The 18,990-nt window shown below is 36.5% G+C and overlaps 1 protein-coding gene across 1 annotated transcript in view; it reads right to left on the bottom strand.

Moving 5' to 3' along the window:
* Positions 1 to 8,200: 8,200 nt before the first annotated feature.
* Positions 8,201 to 18,990, bottom strand: part of LOC114243883 (furin-like protease 2) — a 36,144-nt gene continuing 25,354 nt past the window's right edge. Inside the window, exons 4-12 of the mRNA XM_028175530.2 lie at positions 16,980 to 17,114; positions 16,051 to 16,358; positions 13,952 to 15,712; positions 13,762 to 13,877; positions 13,411 to 13,528; positions 12,361 to 12,915; positions 12,167 to 12,267; positions 11,894 to 12,081; positions 8,201 to 11,587 (exon numbers count right to left, since the gene is read on the bottom strand). Of these exons, the coding sequence (XP_028031331.2) occupies positions 11,441 to 11,587; positions 11,894 to 12,081; positions 12,167 to 12,267; positions 12,361 to 12,915; positions 13,411 to 13,528; positions 13,762 to 13,877; positions 13,952 to 15,712; positions 16,051 to 16,358; positions 16,980 to 17,114 (3,429 nt within the window). The 3' untranslated portion in view covers positions 8,201 to 11,440. The remainder of the gene's footprint in view (positions 11,588 to 11,893; positions 12,082 to 12,166; positions 12,268 to 12,360; positions 12,916 to 13,410; positions 13,529 to 13,761; positions 13,878 to 13,951; positions 15,713 to 16,050; positions 16,359 to 16,979; positions 17,115 to 18,990) is intronic.

Raw genomic sequence — 18,990 nt, 5'->3', positions numbered from 1 at the left:
AAGAGCAAGACCACAATTTCTTGCCGATACCTCTATAGGTGAAACTGTATCCGGAATCGGTGCCAGAGTTAATTTTAAAGTATCTTTAAAGGCATACTTAAACAAAAAGACAAGTTCATTTTTTTATTTTCAAACACAACAAGAAATTAACTGTTAAAATAGTCATGATATTACTTTAAGAATTCAATAACAAGTAGTCGTACTAGTGGTAGGGGATATTGTCAGAGACAGCCCTTATAAGTCAATTGAGTCCTTGATCTCCAGTCACCATTTAACTCCCGGTGGAATGTGAGGTCTTATCTATCCAATCAATCATAAATAATGAATATGAAAATAAATCATTGTTACAACTTTGACTACAAAGCACTAGTAGTCAAAGTTGTAACATTGATTTATTTTCATATTCATTATTTATGAATAGTCATTAGACTCACTAAACAAGTAACAATAAGAAATTACGAAAAAATATTGAAATATAATATATACCTATATATTATAAAACAATATCGTTCCTCATATTTTTCATTTGCATTATACTTAGTATGTAGCTTTATATTGTTTTTATCCAGCTGTACACAGTTAATTGTTTTTTTTAGACATTAGCAAAGATACAGAAGAAGTTGATTTTACGTAGTCTAATGTGATTTCTGTAACGCAAGCAATGATAATGAATGTACTCTGCTGTTCGGACCTTAAAATAAAAATAAATAGTTAATAAATATAGTCAAAACGATCCACTTAACGCTGGAATAATAAGTTAGTAATAAGCTATACACCAGCGGTCGGGGAAGTTTTTTATTTATTACCCCAAAATATTTTTGGGTATGTTAATATTACCCCATGGCGAAGAACAAAAAAAAAACGAAATCGCTTCTTTTTAGTATTTTTCATATTATAGCCCCCATGATAATTTTGAAAAGAAAACAATAACAAAAAATTTAACGATTCTAAAGAAGTCTCACTTCAATATATACTTTTTAGTCACAAAAGTTTCATTTTTACTCCCCAAAATTTCATTTTACCCCATTTGGGGTAATTTACCCCGGTTCCCCGACCGCTGCTATACACGGATCGATACTGATCATGACGATTCTTTTGGCGTAAAGTGAACTTTGTCATACCTATATTTCGAAAATATAAGCTAAAAGTAAGGTAAAGTTAGTAACAAATGTTCACGATTAACTTCCACGGTGAAGGAATAACATCGTGCAGTAAAAATCAAACCTGCAAAATTATAATTTGCGTAATTACTGGTGGTAGGACCTCTTGTGAGTCCGCACGGGTAGGTACCACCGCCCCGCCTATTTCTGCCGTGAAGCAGTAATGCGTTTCGGTTTGAAGGGTGGGGCAGCCGTTGTGACTATACTGATAAACTTTTGCGACCTTAGAACTATATCACAAGGTGTGTGGCGCATTTACGTTGTAGATGTCTATGGGCTCCAGTAACCACTTAACACCAGGTGGGCTGTGAGCTCGTCCACACCTATAAGCAATAAAAAAAAAAAAAAAAGTATCGGATATCTTACCGTAATCACCTGTTGTTGCTTAAAGATAACTTAAATATACATATAAAAAATTTTCGCTGTATCACGTTCCGCCAGCATTTCCCAAATAGAGCTGTGTATTACAAAACGAAATAAATAAATTATTACAACGTTTGGGTCGTAAAAATAAACATTTCACTTCTCACTCGAGCCGCAAAGGTGAGCGTGAATTTAGTTATTTATTCCTAAGTTACACATAAACATGTACAAAGCCACCACAAACATTTGATTGAGGCCACGATCCGGCCTTCGGTTGATGCCTGTGAATATTTCAATAGTTTCTTTGGAATAAAACGTTTGGGAATGAACATAATTAACGGAAATTTTATGTTGACTTCATTAAAATAAACGCTCTTATTAGAGCAGTCATCTGATTTGTTATACCTAAGTATTTTGGAAATTTTTATTTATGGAAATGGTAAATTTTGTATATCTCTTTCATATGAATAATATCTATATATATAAAAATGAATTGCTGTTCGTTAGTCTCGCTAAAACTCGAGAACGGCTGGACCGATTTGGCTAATTTTGGTCTTGATTTATTTGTGGAAGTCCAGAGAAGGTTTAAAAGGTAGATAAATATGAAAATACTCGGAACTAAGTAAAAATAACAATTTTGTTTTCCCTTTGATGTGTTGTCCCCCGTCGAACGGATTTCTTTTGTTTGTTGCACGAAGTTTGCCGGGTCAGCTAGTAATAATATATTTTTTAAAAACAATTGTTAAAATATGAGACGACTCCTTACATGTCTTATAAATTGTAAAAGTAATTATTTGAATCTGAGCATCTCAAACAAAAACTCTCTAACTTTTTTATTGTTTTCGTAGACAGAGTTACATAATATGGTCCACTTGGCGACGAATGATCATTGACGCTCGTATACTTTAGCATACCAGAAAAACAGCAAAGCCGCTGTCTGCCGCAGAAAATTCTGCTGAAACCTCGTAAGAAAGAGAACATGAAATAATTACGGCACTAAAAACAATAAAGGATACCGCTATATCCACGTATCAATTTACCCGCAAAGTAATCGACCTTGGTACACCAAGCACATATTCCATAATTGAAATTTAAATATTCCTACATTAAAGGCATTTAAGAGTAAAAGCCGAGCAACTAGAAATTACCACGAAAACCCACGTCTCTGCAAAGGAGCCGAATTTGCATTGCATTCATAATTATAATATCCCGAAAACTCCTTTGTTCTAAGGGCAAATCTTTGCGGGCGTACCCTAAAAGGTGGGTAGCAAAATTTTATTTCACATTTATACTCAGCTGGGCCTTTGTGTTAAAACCCAAAGTCCGAGTGTTAAATAATAGAATGCGAGAGGAGGCATAACATTCTGGAGTTAATTTAGCGACCTCCAAGAATAAATCTCTCGAAGGTTAAATTTGTTCTTGCTTTTTTTGTTTCGCAATTCCTTAGATTTTGTTAAGAAATTGGTGTTTTCGAGCAATTTCTCATCGTGTTCAAGGATTCGATTTCTTTTTGTTTTCATTTTTTTGCGAGTGGTTTTATTTTAATCTTTATTTCGTGGAATCGAGCGTTGATGACAACTGTTTTAGAGTAATTAATAATTATATCGGAAATTAATTCGATAAATAAATAATGGGATACATTGCGCTTAGATCTTAAAGTTGAAATTTAAGTTGTATTGTGCAACAACCATGCTACCTTTCATCACCAGACATTCTGTGGCAAAGACAACCTCTAGTAAAGCACATTACTTTAGCATTAAAATTGAGACATGGAAACGCTTAGGTTGTTTCGGTTTTTTCAAATTACTATGACAGCCTTTATTCTGACTGTGAATTAAATATCAAACGTATCATATATCTCTAGGTGAATATAAAAGAGTAAATGAAATATTTACATGAAACAAAACTTTTATATCTTCTAATATGTTGTAACATATCCCATGACAGCCTTGATTAAATTATAAACCTATTCTAAGCCTACAAAATCCCGTCTTATCTAATCTAGACCAGCAGACGATAGTTGTAAATTGCGTCTGAAATTACGAATCTCAGACACAAAGCATAAGGTCTAAATCCAATTCTAGATATCCGAGGCCGGTCTCATCTGCGGAGTCATTTAACACATTATCGTAACTCCAAGTGCTATGGAAATAAAGGCGGGTTCTCTCATGGCATTTGTTCCTTTCCAGGAGATGTATTTCGGATGCGAGACAGTTTATCAGGAGCGCTAGTAGCGTGAGATACGGCTAAGTAGATCAGAGAGGGCGATTTAGTTTTTCGTTTGTTGGAAAAGCTGATTTTGTGCTATGTAAATTCACATAACTTGACAACGTACGGCTGCTTCGTTGCGTTGGTTTACGATGTCGTGTTATTGTTTTTTGCTTCTCTGATATACTCTTACATGTTACCGTTCGCTATTATGCTATAAGAGTTTCAATGTGTAATTATTATTATTATTATTTTTTCCCCTACCTATGGTGATAGCCTTGAGCGGCTATTTCAGCTTCACCCTAACGTGTGTAGGTGAGCTCACGGGGCTCAAACTGGAGTGTTGCTAGCACTGACCCTAAGCAAGAGCAGTGCTTCGCAGAATCTACCACCGGATCGAAACGCGACCCACTGAGAAGATCCGGCGAGAAACTCAGTGGGCTGTGTCTATGGGTTAATTCGCTCGTCGTGAATGTGTAATGATGTGTATCTTTATCATTGACAAACGGTTTTCATGTATTTTGTACTTTTCTCTTCCGAAAAACAATCAATCTTTTCGTCTTTAATGATACTTTAAAACGTTGACTGCCACGTATGTCACCGGTAACCTTTTTTTTTTTTTTTTTTTTTTTTTTTTTTATGTTATGTTGTATGTTTTTGTCTTATTAGTCGCTCAGAAATAAATATTCCGGTGCTTCACTAAAAAGATCAAAGAGAGAAATCGGAATAATTACTTCAGTGCGCCGCGTAGGACACCGGTGATCTACATGGGAGTTAACGCGTTAAATATCAAAGCAACTAATACCAGTTCTTACAAACGTTGTTATGAGAAGAACCATCTTAAAACACTGACAGATCGGTTTGTGGCGGTACTCTTTTTTTATTGTCCTTATAGGCAAACGAGCATACGGCCCACTTAATGGTGGTTACCGTCGCCCATGGTCTTCAGAAATGCCAGGCACAGAGCCAAGCCGATGCCTACCGCTTAATACTCTCCACAAGCCTCCTTTGAAGAAGGACATGTCATAGCGATCGGGAAACACCGTGGAGGGGAGCTCATTCCAAAGCCGGGTGGTAAGTATATTCGTACGTAATATTCATATCATTGCATACTTTAACCCTTCTTATTTTTCAAGAAATTCCCTACTAATCTTTTTAGTATCTCTTGCATGATTTTGATTACATGTGATGGAAAGTTCTATTCTTAGGACATTAACTTCATTCCATAGCTGGATGGTACGTGGCAAAAAAGACCTCTGAAAACGCACTGTGTATGAACGCAGGAGCTCTAGGTAGTATGGTGAAGCTCTGCTTGGTTGGAAGGCGGGGTGATGACAAAAACGAAATCAGAAGTAAGTGTATAATAAAATATTTATCCTGGAAACATATTAATTTTCCTAATTTTAGGTCGACGTATTGTAAGCCTTATGTCTCAAAGTGGATGTCAGCATTCACGTCAGTCTGTCTATGGGTCGGGCTGGAGCTCTTTCACCCGTCTATGCAGAAAACATATTAAAATATCCGGATACGGTCGAGGGACCCCAGTTACGAAGTTTTCCTTTAATCAAGCTACGTAATTTAATATTATAGGAAAATACGTGATATGAAAATTAGGTAATATAATAATGAACGTGAACTGTATAAAAATTCGTGTGCTGCTCTATAAAGTACTGAAAAGGATTTGATTTGAAATACGCCATTGTTATCCAAGGGAGGTGTATGTGAATAATGCATTGAGATTTAGTTTTATGACATTTAGAGGTCACAATGACATTTATTTGTCAATGGTTAAGTAGTCGACAGTCGCCTAGAGTCGGGCATCCTCCATTCCGAAGCCGCGAGTCTAGTCGTAGCGCTAATCGCGAGAACCCTCTTACTGTGCTCGGGTTCTGACTCCGAACGGAGATCGGACATCAAGTAAGAAATTGCAAGAGGAGTCGTTTCGTGGGTAGAACCCTAAAACTTACTTGAGCCCGTAGTCCGCATCCCAACATCTGCGGACTGTCAGGTCCGACATATCCCGCACCGGAAACAAAAAAAGACAGCTATGGACATTTTTATTTATTACTGGTGCTAGGACCTCTTGTGAGTCCGCGCAGGTGGGTACCACCACCCTGCCTATTTCTGCCGTGAAGCACTATTGCGTTTCGGTTTGAAGGGTGGGGCAGCCGTTGTAACTATACTCGAGACCTTAGAACTTATATCTGAGGGTGTATGGCGCATTTACGTTATGAATGTCTATGGGCTCCAGTAATCACTTAACACCAGGTGGGCTGTAAGGTCGTCCACCTATATAAGCAATAAAAAAAAAGACATAATGCTTTTCCATTACGTGACGATTTCTATCAGTCAACTCCAACCGAAGGCCACTTTAAGATATTTGTTCCAAAAAAAAGTCGAATATAACAATCTTGTTGGGATTCATTGGCACTACCGCCTTTCCCCGTTTTATTTCCTTGAGTTTTATAAGTAAACTCCCACAAGTATCGAATGTGGATTTTGTTTTAGTGTCGCGCCACTAATGGTCGGGTTTTATATAAGCTGCTATTATCTCTAAAATGTTGTTTGGAAAGTTACCAAACTTCCTGAGCGTCTGTTTGTATGTAGAAAGAAGAACTGATCGCATTCGGTTTTGTGTTGCGAAATAAAGAAATTCATTTATTCTTCAGCAGCAAACAGAAGAATTATAACATATAATTTACGCTCCAAAATACGTTTCAGTTTGAGTGTAGTCTACAGGGGAGTATCGATCTATTGCAACCTAATTATAAACCAAATTAGATACAAGGTTTGCGAAGTTGAAGTGGCAGTGGGCAGGGCACATTGTTCAAAGAACAGTTTGGTCGTTGGGGCCGAGAAGTTCTCGAGTGGTGACCGCGCACCGGAAAACACAGGACACAGAATAACAACCTATTAAAGATATGGTAAAGGTATGGTATGGTAAAGGTAATCCGCTAGATTCGAATTGGGCAGGGCCGGTCATTATAGCGAATCTTAGAGGAGACCCATATCCAGCATTGGTCGTCTTGGGCTGACGATGATACAAGGTAAGCATGAAGTTCACCCAAACAGAGCAAATTGTTTACATCTTAAGTATACCCAACTAGCGAACAAGACAGACGTCCTGTATGTACACGTCTTAAATCCGAAAATTTCACACTTTTTTGTCATAAAATAAGTAAGCCCTATTTATTCTTTAACGCTTTCGTGATTTTTCGCCTTGTTTGGATTTTAACAAATTCAGTGATACAAAAAGGATGACATTGCGTGCAAATTAGGTAATATATTTCAGTGTAACATTCCCGTAATGGTGTTTAACTTTGATTCTGTGTATGCGGGTGTGCCACCGCATATTAAAGACAGTGGTTTGCGAGCGACTAATAACCCAGGGTTATTCGTGCAAGCTTCTAAGCCCGGTCAAGGATATACTCAGGAAAGGTAGAAGCGGCAATAATGCTGTAACACACGCGGCCAATTGGTATCCTACACCTTCCTTTCACCTATTACCAGTATCTTCTGCTTTTGTTTGCAGTAGCCATCATCTAACAAGAGATATTTGACATATTCTTGAATCTTATTAACGACTTTTACAAGAAACATATATACAAGTTACGAACAATAAAATTCAGATCGTTGGTCTACTGAGAAATTTCACCCGCTCCGTGGAATATCTCCCCTTTGTCATAACTCTCCAAACATTCAAAGGCAGATGAGTATACGGTCCATCTGACTGATCAAAGCCATTATCAGCATTTCTAGAGGTTAAGCTGTTGCTTAGCTCTTGACTCCTAAATCTTGTTTGCCGAAAAACATGTCATAATGTGTGGGAATACTGTGTAGGTACTTTACTAACATCCGTCCTCTCTGGGAGTCATCTCTTTCATTGTAACACCGAACTTATATTGCAAGTCCACAAGAACAAGAAATCATCAACATCAAGAATACATCTTGTAAAAATGAATATTTAAAAAAAAAGACATGCCCTCTGAGTTTCTTGCCAGTTCTTCCCAGGGCGAAGGCTAGTTTTTGTGAATTGGCGGTAGTTCTTTTTGACCTTCAACAAGTGTGTACTTTCATTTATGTTGAATAAAAAATTTAGATTTGATTTGAAAGCCGTAGTATAGGTTAGCTTTAAATGAGGTGGGCAGTAACTATGATCCAGATTAGCAACCATAACTAATCGTTAGCTTAGCTCAAGGGCGGATCCAGCTTTGGCGCCAGGAGGGGGTCACATAGTCGTGGGCAAGTTAAGAACTTATAATTTAATTTTGATAACAATAGATAATAAATAAATCATGATGTTCCTCAATTAGTCCAAGTTAGTTCAAGTCCTGGAACTAGCTCAGGGGGGGGGGGTCATGACCCCCATGACCCCCCCCCTGGATCCGCCGTTGGCTTAGCTTCTGTATCGACTTTTTATGGCCTGTTGTATCTATTAAACCGAAGTATTCAAATAAAACAAACGAACATCATAGAAACCATCAATTTATTTACACCGTTCGGTTATTTACATATTTACAAATAATCACATTTAATAATTGAACATTATTTACATCCTTTATAAATGTTATAATAATAGCTCCGACGTAATTCAAATGCGCAAAACAAGTAACACAATCTGAAATTTACCATTTTTATTTATTTATGTGATATAATAAAATCTATGTGTCAAATGTTACGTCACAAGATTACGATAATGAAGAAAGATTTGTAAGCTTCGTAATTAATTTACTGGTGGTAGGACCACTTGTGAGTCCGCGCGGGTATCTACCACCGCCCTGCCTATTTCTGCCGTGAAGCAGTAATGAGTTTCGGTTTGAAGGGTGGGGCAGCCGTTGTAACTATACTGAGACTTTAGAACTTATATCTCATGGTGGGTGGCGCGTCTACGTTGTAGATGTCTATGGGCTCCAGTAACCACTTAACACCAGGTGGACTGTGAGCTCGTCTACCCATCTAAGCAATAAAAAAATAAAAAAATTGTCGATTTTACTTTTGAGTATATAAATTAAGGCTGGGATTGTGTGTTAATCACTTTAATTACAGATCAACAGTTCTCATTATTGTAACATAGTAGATGTGTGTATTCTAATATGATTCATACAAACTTTATAAGTCGTAATTGCCAAAAAATTAGGTTTAGGTCATAAAGGATAAGACACCCGGTGTACCTACTCGTAGCAATGCGAGCTATGCTGTTGTTCAAATCCGCATTTTCTTTTAACCTGGGACGTACCAATTTTTCTGAGATACATATCACATGCTCTCGAACCACTTATACGACGAAGGAATAATATCGTGCAATAAAAATCAAATCCGCCAAAAAATATTCGTAGGCTATAAAGAAAAGGCTATATGATTGCAAAAAATAAACGCTAATCACACAATCGGTCCCAAGATAGAATTCTCTGTCGTACTAAGAGAACCGACAGCGACACAGTAACAAGGAATTCGAATACTATATGCCCTAACTAAGTTTCTTTTGTTGTGTACGGGTCTGACGGAGAAGCAATTCCGGACCCCGTGATATAATCTCACCTTCTGTCTAGCTTTCAGTATTGTATTAATAACGTGTACATACTAAAATTGATCTTATAATTACTATTAACGAAGTCTTCCAATAAATACTTCGTCTTTGTAAATAAAAAAACTTGAGAGGTTTCAAGGGACACCCGGATGGAACGAAGTTCCTTTCGATTAATTAATGAAGGAATTGTAATAAAATTTTATTTTTTAAGTTATAATATTTTTTTTTTATTATTAACAAATATAATGTTATATAAACTTAATCAGTAATATTTTATAATAAAAAAAAATTGTACATATACATAAATATAATTGTATAAGAGGGAGAGAGACAGAGAGAGAGACAGACAGACAGACAGAGAAACATGCGACGCCGCACAGCTTACAATAGCTTACTATAGCAAAAAGTGTCGTGACAACTTTTCGTAAGAATTTTTTCCGTCTAGCCCCCTTTCACAACGCGCGATAAGGAGCTTCGTTCCAACAAAATTTCGTCAAATCGTGTTCGCATATTAAAAAATGTCCCTGACGGATTGATTTCGGAAAATAATGTTTGTTTTTTTTTTTTTTTTAGTCACGTAATTTATTAATACCGGGATCAACGTGAGAACAAAATAAAGGTGATATTTGAAAACAAAAATGTTTTAAAACGTTTTTGGGCGTTTGTCAAAATTAAAATTGTTTTCCCAACGGAGGCCGTCGGCGATCGAATATTTCATTGATTGTTCGAATACTTTCAAAATGTTTGATACTACTTAGCATTAATGGCTCTTTTAAAGTATGATAATCATATTATTTACTTTCATATTATATATGGAATATTATGAGAGTTATTTAATATAGTATAATACATATCGACGCTTGAAAGGCAAACTAAGCGACAATGCGTGAACTTTACAGTAGACTAATTTAAAGTTAATATAATATAAATAATTTTATACCTGAAAACAAAATTTATTTTAACGAATCTAGCTGTAGTAGAATCTAGCTAGTAGCTGTAGGATTGAAATGATTTTAATAGACCTAGACATATATCTTTTTTGCGCATCGAATACGGTTATTGCCTATCATTTATGTACAAAGCAGTTATTGTCGCTTAGTCATGTTTGCCTTTCGAAGCGTCGATATGTATGTGTGTATATAAATATAATGTAGCCAACATAAGCAACGAATTAACATGCAGTAGATCTTACACCAATGCACAACAATTAGCCACGAAATGGCTCGGTGTGGGTGTTTTTTTAGCTTGACATGACAAATTGATACATATTTAGATTATTATACTATTTGTTTAAAACGTGGATCAATAATAACTTCCATAAGTAGTATATTCATTAGAGTGCATGAGTTTTGACTTCATTGTGGTTTTTTACCATTAGATTTTCTAAAAAAAATTTTTATATGTATAACGGCGTATTTTTTTTGCCTAAGTGAAGACATTATGAATTTTTTGAATGCCATCAGAAAATAAAACATGATAGAATAAAGTCTATTCAAACTTATTTGAATAAAGTGATTTAAAATTCAATATGTTAGCTCGCTACCCGTTTTACTTTGCATAAAGGTCCTAATGAATTCAGCATGCAAGAAACGAAAATATTAGTATCCATAAAAACCCTTCGAAGTAACTTTGTACGAACATAACAGCCGGTGTATGATGATGGCGAGGTCTGTTAAGATCAAAGCAGCCCATAAAATATAAACAAATGCTTTCACTTTACTGTTAACACTCTTAAGCACGAGCGCGTTACAAAATAGACTTTGGATTTGAGTGTTTTGAAAGAAATCAATATGACCCCATTTCACATAATATTTTGCTGGGGTTAGTGTAACACATCCAAAATTTACAAACTAATTTTGGTCGCAAATACACATTATTAAACAATAGATGTAATCTATATAAAAACAATTAGACCGATTCACAATATTACAACAGCCGATACCTAATCTATTTTCCTATAAAACATTATCACTTCTCACGAAACAAAAAAAAAAAAAACAACGATCCCAAAATGTGCAGATACCATTAATTATAATCCCATCAACATATCCATTGATACCAATTTATACCTTATACATTGCACTTTACACAATAATAATTTAACTTAAACAAAATATTTACAGAGCATTGAATTTCTATATCAGTCTGCGTTTTTGTTAAATTAATATTAAGAAGATTATCGCTATGTTGGCTCCCCTGCGTTTTGGTCTTCGTTCGATTTCAGTGATGTCGAAGTGGTCAGTAGTATAAGGTCTTCGTCTATTGTTGTTAGTTGAGAATATTGAGCCTTCGGGAACAATGTTCTGCGCATGCACTTTCTTGACTTTACCTGTTGAAAAATAATTTTTCAGGTCTTGATGATGCTTGAGAAAATGTATCAAACGTATGCCAAGACCGCCTTGTATGAATATCCAAGCGTATAAATACCAATGTCGAAACTGTATAGGAATTATTATAATAGAAACCACATGACTGCTTGGCTGAGAAATAGGTATGACTGTGATTTCCTGATGGACCCAATACATCTTTTACTCTCATTATTCATTAACATTTATGAAATATCAGATAAATTACTGTCTATCTGTGAAAATAGTTTTAGTTTACTAACTTACACACATTAAAAGCACCAACTTACCTTTAAAATTACTATTACAATGACAATCACAACAACAGTAGCTGCTGCACTCCAAATGATAACATAGTTTAAATCGATGGTATCTGCAGAATCCTTCGAATCCTCTATGAAATATGATGCAGTAATATGTGTCCTTATATTTTCAGCTATTCTTCTTTTACCAGCCGATGAACCATTTAAGCACCCCCCTAAAATTTACAAGTGTATTTTAATGAATTTTCCCACCCCAAATCAATATGCTTTACAATCAGCTGTTCTAAGTTAGATGCTTACCGATATCCTTATCACAATGGCAACAATCTGATGTTTCATTGACTGTTAAGTAAATAGATGCCATATTTTCTAAGCAGCAAGGTAAACATTTGTAGTTGACTCTAAAACAACAAAAACAAGTCCACATTAATTGGTAAATCAATCAGAATTTTTTTATAGTAATATATAATATAGTAAACATAATTGGAACTTACCTATCTAATTGAAGTGGATGAGCGCAAGTAACACAACTTGTTGGCCCAGACCCTGAACAGGATCTACAAGAGTCATGACATGGACGGCATTTCCTGGTCCTCACTTCATAATATTGAGAACTAAGGCACTCCACGCACAGACCGTCTTCTAATGAAAAATGTGGAGGACAGGAAGTACATTTTTGTGGTCCTGCACCATGGCAGTCTTGACAATAGTGGTGACACCGGCGACAGCTGGTTTCCCATGGAAAGAAATTTTGTGGGCACTCAGGCCTGCACTCTCCTGCTGCCAGGCGCCAATCAGGCGGACACGATGCGCATTGGTCTCTCCTGGGTCCAGTACAAGTTTCGCACGATAGATAGCACTTAGAACAAATCCCGTCATCTGGATAATAGCCTGGGGCACAAATTGCTCGACAAGTACCAGATTGTAAGCGCAAAGCCCCAGTGCATGATGTACAGTTCAGCCGTGAAACGCATGACGAGCATGTGTGGGGGCAATGTGAGCATTTACCGGCGGTTTGATAATACCCACGTCCACATTCTGCCACACACCTAAAAGAAATATACACATATGTATATAAAATTAGTTTTTCTCCTTCAATGACCCTAAGTCAGATTTTTCCCTAAGTCAGAATTTTCTTGTGTTATGAGTGCTGTATGACCTACCCATCCACATTTACAAATCTAGTTGCCAATAGAATAAAAACTATCCATAAAAATCTGCGTCTTTATTATAAGAAACCTTGACGATCACTCCAACACTAGTTAGGTTAAATTATATTAACGAATACATACACCCAGACTGTGATTGCATCAAGGTGATCAAATATAGTTGAAACCCAACGTAGCAGTAACCCAATTATAGTATAAAAAAATGTGAACACAAAACAACAAAACTAATTAGTATAACGTTTTGGCAGTAGTTGCATCTTTGTTACACGAAACAAGTATCAATGTTTTACAAGTATTCTTCATGAAAATAGCAATAGATGTTTGATCACGACAATGTATGGATCAGAAAGTGAATGTAATATGTTTTTCTGTTACCTCGATCCTTGTAACAGAAGAGGACTTGAACAAGAGATGCAATCCCACTCGTTCGGACCGCTACATTTCTCGCATGTCGAATGGCAATTTTTGCATCGACCTCCCTCGTAATATTCATCTAAAAATGCAGAATTGTGTTAAACTTTCGAAATTAAAAGAGATTAGAAAGAAAGAAATTAGAAAGGTCTCAACAACGACTGTATCTTAAATAGCAAAAGTATTTGGTTGGTTGTTAACTTTAAGTATTGTTTTAAAATGTACTTGTGTTCTTTTAAATTGACAAATGGATTATAATTAAAAAAAGTTAGCCGAATATGTTCTTAATGTTGTTCATTACATTTCATTGCTTACTTGTATCACATTTTTCGTTTCCATCGGGAAAGCAACTTCCTCCCTTAGTGAGCGTCCACTCCTCTTTACAGGAAGAACACACTCCATAAGAGCATACCAAACATCCAATCGGACACCTAAAGAACAAAATGCACAGCTTAAAATGGAATAGATCTTATAAAATTATTTAAAATACGAGAAAAACGCTTACTCTAAGCATTCCCTTTTCTGCGAATCCGCATAGAAGCCTGAAGGACACTTCGAAATACATTGGTTCTTGAAGACAAAGTCTCCAATTTTACAGGACACGCAAGAATTTTGGCTCGGTCCGTAACAAGAGTCACAAGATTCGTGACACGGCATACAGCCATAGTAGTCTTTTTGGTAAGTACTTGGTGGACAAGCCGCTAAACAAGATCCATTGTACAAAACGTAACTATGGGCACAAGAAGAACACAAGTCTGCTTTCTCTGTGCATGTATCACAATGTTCGGCGCATGGAAAACATGCGTTGGCATCTGGGTCTTCATAATAACCATCTGGACACTGCTGCAGGCAGACAGCCAAATCCACGACCAGTAAATGTGCCGGCGCGCAAGTCAAACATGAATCTTGTCCGGCTCCGGCACACGTTTCACAAGACTCGTGACACGGCCAGCAGACTCCGCCTTGATTAACAAAACTCCTAGGGGGGCATTTTGAAACACATGAATTATCCAAACGGTAATGTTTACAAGCGACACACTGCGTTGGGCCTTTGCCGTAGCAGCCCTGCGAATCACATTCCGGATCGCATAGTCTCTGCACTTGCTTATCATTAGCATCGGCTAAAACATTCTTTCTTTGAGCCGATGGAATGTTTTTCTCGTAGCTGCGCCTGTCTGAAATACCTAGTTCAATTTCGTTTAAAAACTGAGAGTATTCAGATGCATCGTATACATCATTAATGTGATATGTTTTTTCTTCGTGGTACGAACTTTTCGAGTTCATATAGTCTTTATTTCGTAGCCGTATGGGGGAGACAGCGGTACCGTAAAAAATTAATTGCCATTTCTTCAATACTCCAGCTTGCGTCGCGTGAGTATTGCCCGCATTTATAATTTGCAAAGTCCATCTCCCTTCGGCGTTTTCACCCCAGAAATGAACGCTCAAAAACGGCCAGTCGTCGAAATTCGAACTAGTTGCGTCATGGGTCCTCTCGAATAGAAGCGTAGAAGTGGTTCCCATCGGTGATGTAAGCAATATTCGTAAATTACCTCTCGGAAAAAAGCTTAGCGAAATTTTACATTGAACGTGTTCCAAAAATCTGACCTCGTTTGTCGTCCCGCTGCACCCATTCACGTCCATGTGAACAGATATCGTATAACCGAAAGACGTTTCAATGGATTTGTCTTCGTTTATTTCTTGGGATTTACAAATGTGCTGAGGCGCCACACTAGTCCACTGCTCAGCTAGATTGACCATTTGAGCTGCATCCATCAGTCCGTAACCGAATTTATGACTAACTTTTCTTTTAACACCATTCACGATCCACCCTTCTTCTTTTTCTAGGGGTTGAGAACGTGACGTCATTACGACTAAATGCTGCATATCTCTCCACGACAATAGCGGATTAGCTTCTAAAGCTAATGCACAAATTCCTGCAGCCAATGGTGCGGATGCTGAGGTACCCGTATGGTCGACCGTGCAGATATGCTCCGCTCGTAATTGGACGTCCATATCAACGGTTGCAACGCTTTTATCTCGTCCTGGTGTACCTGAACTATACGTTGAAGCTAAAGTCGAAGAGCATTCTTCTAAATACCAAGGCTTGTACCCTCCTTGCGTTGCGCTAGATATGGATATGGTGAATATGCTATTAGCATACCCGTCACAGTTACAAGAGTCAGTGTGCCGCCCCCCGTTTCCTGATGCCCATATGAATATGGATCCTTTTCCCCCTCTTCCGTTCGTTACTCCGTTGATAAACGCTCTGGAACAAAACCGTTTTAATGAGCTTGCCTCTAACTCTTCTAAGTCGGGAGCCCTCAAACAGGAATGATTGTTTGCTGAATATCGTACTAATTGCTTTGCAAAATGAAAACAAAAAATACATTTCACAATTTCGTAATTATATTTGAAAATGATTTTAAACGTAATAGAAGATAGAAATTTCGACAAATCAATGACTAATTAAATACAAACATAATTGTAGATGCTCAAATATGTAATAAAATTACAATGGAAAAACAAACTTTTCCTAAATTCTTTGAAAACGAATTATTAAATCAACCAGATCCAGCTGTTTGAACGTCCCTAATTAAACAATACCTTCGAGCTAAAGGACCCGGGCCGTCGACAGTTTTTCCGTCGTCTTCCGGTCCCCACGACGCACTATATATATCAATATGATGCGTGTTAAATCCGAGTGCTTGAGCTTCCACTGCGTCGTTTACAACGCCATCCAGCATTCTCACTCCTCCAATGCTAGCATTGTATGCTATACCAACTCCACAGTATCGGTTATAAGCGACGGCAGCTACCTCGCCTGCACAACGGGTCCCGTGTTTATTGTCGCCATTGTCCTGTGGTGTCGGGTCCGTATCGTTCCCGTTTATGTCAGTTGAAGCGGCTGGATCCTGTGACGATTATTGTACTTTATATTATTATAATGTATTAAATATTAAAATTATCTAACCGTTCTAATAATCTGCTATTCCGCTTAAATATAACACGTATTTATAAATAGGCTAGTGGTAGCGGTATGTACTCGAAATTCGACTATAATTAATTGAAATTATAAGTTTGAACATTATTATGGTTCTATTGTTAAAGACTATTATTTTACTTCCTATAATCACAGATTTCGCCGACGCTACATTATAGACAACCAATATTAATCTATTCTCAATTTGACCGCAGACTTTAAAAAATAACTAAAGTTTGACAATAAACGAAGAGTATATATGCGTGTATTTGTGTGTCAAATACATGGTACTGTGTGTAATGTTTCTTTTATTGATTTAATGTATTATTTAGTCATAATTAAAAAAAAATAGTATTCTGCACTCCCTCTCTATATTTTCTATAAGTGTGGAAAATTTCATACTCCTCCGTCCGCGCAATTTTCGTAAAAAGGGTACAAAGTTTTTGCCTCACGTATACGTCAAATAATATAGATAAATCATTCAATAGTAATAAAATTTAACTTCAAGCACATCAAAGACATTTAAGCAAAATTTAAAGATTGACTGACTCACGTAATTCTGTGATAGATCCGGGTGATTAGGCTGTATGCCGTCATCGAGTATAGTAATGACGACACCTTTCCCGGTATAGCCCTTCCTCCAAGCATACCCGACATTCATATCGAGACCATCAGCTGCACCACCATTCTAGAAAGCAAAACCTCAATTACTCATAACTTACCCATTCTTTACGTATTTTCATCATCCTCATTATCTTCAGCTCTGAAATTTCTTAAGACTCCAACGAAGTAAATGTTTGTAGGCCCTTATCAATATACTCAACATACCCATGGATCTGCATAGCAAATTATCCACTGGATTGTGGCCAACTAGATCCATTAATAAAGGCAAAGCATAGTACATATTTGCAGCACATATTTTTAATCGTAAAATGCCTATCACGAAAATATAGGATATACTTTACGTTTTTACATACATAGCCTATGCCTTTATCATACTTCTTTTTTTTGATGGATCACTCTTATCAAGCGGTCGTGATCGTCATTCAGTATCATTGCTATAGGCAGATGCTATGTGAATTAGCGTACTATCATTTTTTTGACATATCTCACGGCGAGGAAATGACTCCATAGAGCGCCTTTTCGTTCAGGACAAAGTAGAAGGCACCAGACCGTGTGGAAGGTTGACCATGCGATGGACCGATCAAGTCAAGTCGGCAGTTGGCGGCTATTTACATGAGTTTACCAGGCTCACCACAAACCGGGAGAAGTGGCGATTGCTCGTGAGGCACATAATATCTGCCCACAGCAATTTATCATACTAGTAGTAGTATTGAAAATATATGTTTTAAAATTAGAAAAACAATTCCCTACACAAATAATTATTTAAATTGCTTTGAGTTTTAGAAAAAAATTATATGTCTCTCGAATTAGTAAATTATGGCTTTAACGATAAATACCTTATCGCTTAAGCTGACAGGTGAAACTTTGAGTAAAAACTTTCACGAGACTCAAACGAACTCACAATTTTTATAGTTCTAAGTGATAAACCTAGAACTTTAGAAAGAACAGACTAACTTTATTAGGAACTTACGGGCTGATTCGATTACTTATTTACTGCACAGATATTGAGGGACCACAGATGAGGCAATTACAGGTTTCCTAAAGTAAGTTAATACATTATGAAAAATAAAGTTGTACCGTATGTCTGGAACATAAGATTTAAAATGTCAAGTAAATTCCAAAAAAAAAATGCTATTTAAAAGTTTTTACTCGAAACACGTCGAAAATTATTTATGGCGTCTGGTGCTAAGTCTCGGTGCGAAAAATGTAATTTAATTCAAATAACCGATAAAGCTTTTTTAAGCTTTTCTTTGAACTTTCTCTATTAATAAAACAATTCATTTAGAATACTTGTCATTGAATTAGAAATAAAAATCTTCAACACTCCAAAACGACATTTTCGTCTGCCCGTCTTCCACAATAATCTCTGAGACCCGTAAAGTTTTCTTGGACGAAATTTGTTAGTCATGTAATAGTTAATAATAAAAACTAGAGGTCCCACAGTAGTCGAAATTCGACTATAATTAATTGGAATTGTAAGTTTGTACAATATTATGATTGTACTTTATACTTCTATAATCACAAATTTCGTCAAGACTACACTATAAAAAATATTGACAAAGACAAACAATATTCTAATCTCAATTTGACAACAGACGTCAAGAACAAATGTTTGACAATAAATAGCATGCATGCGTGTGTGCGTCAAATACATGGTCTGTAGTGTGTGTAATGTTTTCTTTATTGATTTAATGTATCATTTATGCATTATTTAAAAAAAATATTAGCATTGTGCACTTCTTCTGTATATTCTCTATAAGTGTGGAAAATTTCATATTCCTCCGTCCCCGCAATTTTCGTAAAAAGGGATACAAAGTTTTTGCTTCACGTATTAATATATTAATATAATATATTAATAAAAATAAAAAAACTTCAAAAAAAAACGAGGTTTTTGCTCCAACAATTCATTAAAAATGTAAACTAAAAGAACACAAACAATT

The sequence above is a fragment of the Bombyx mandarina genome, chromosome 21 (genome assembly GCF_030267445.1).
Source record: "Bombyx mandarina strain Sakado chromosome 21, ASM3026744v2".
NCBI lineage: Eukaryota > Metazoa > Arthropoda > Insecta > Lepidoptera > Bombycidae > Bombyx > Bombyx mandarina.
Note: the sequence above shows the minus strand (reverse complement) of the source record. Positions and strands in the feature narration are given on the sequence as shown.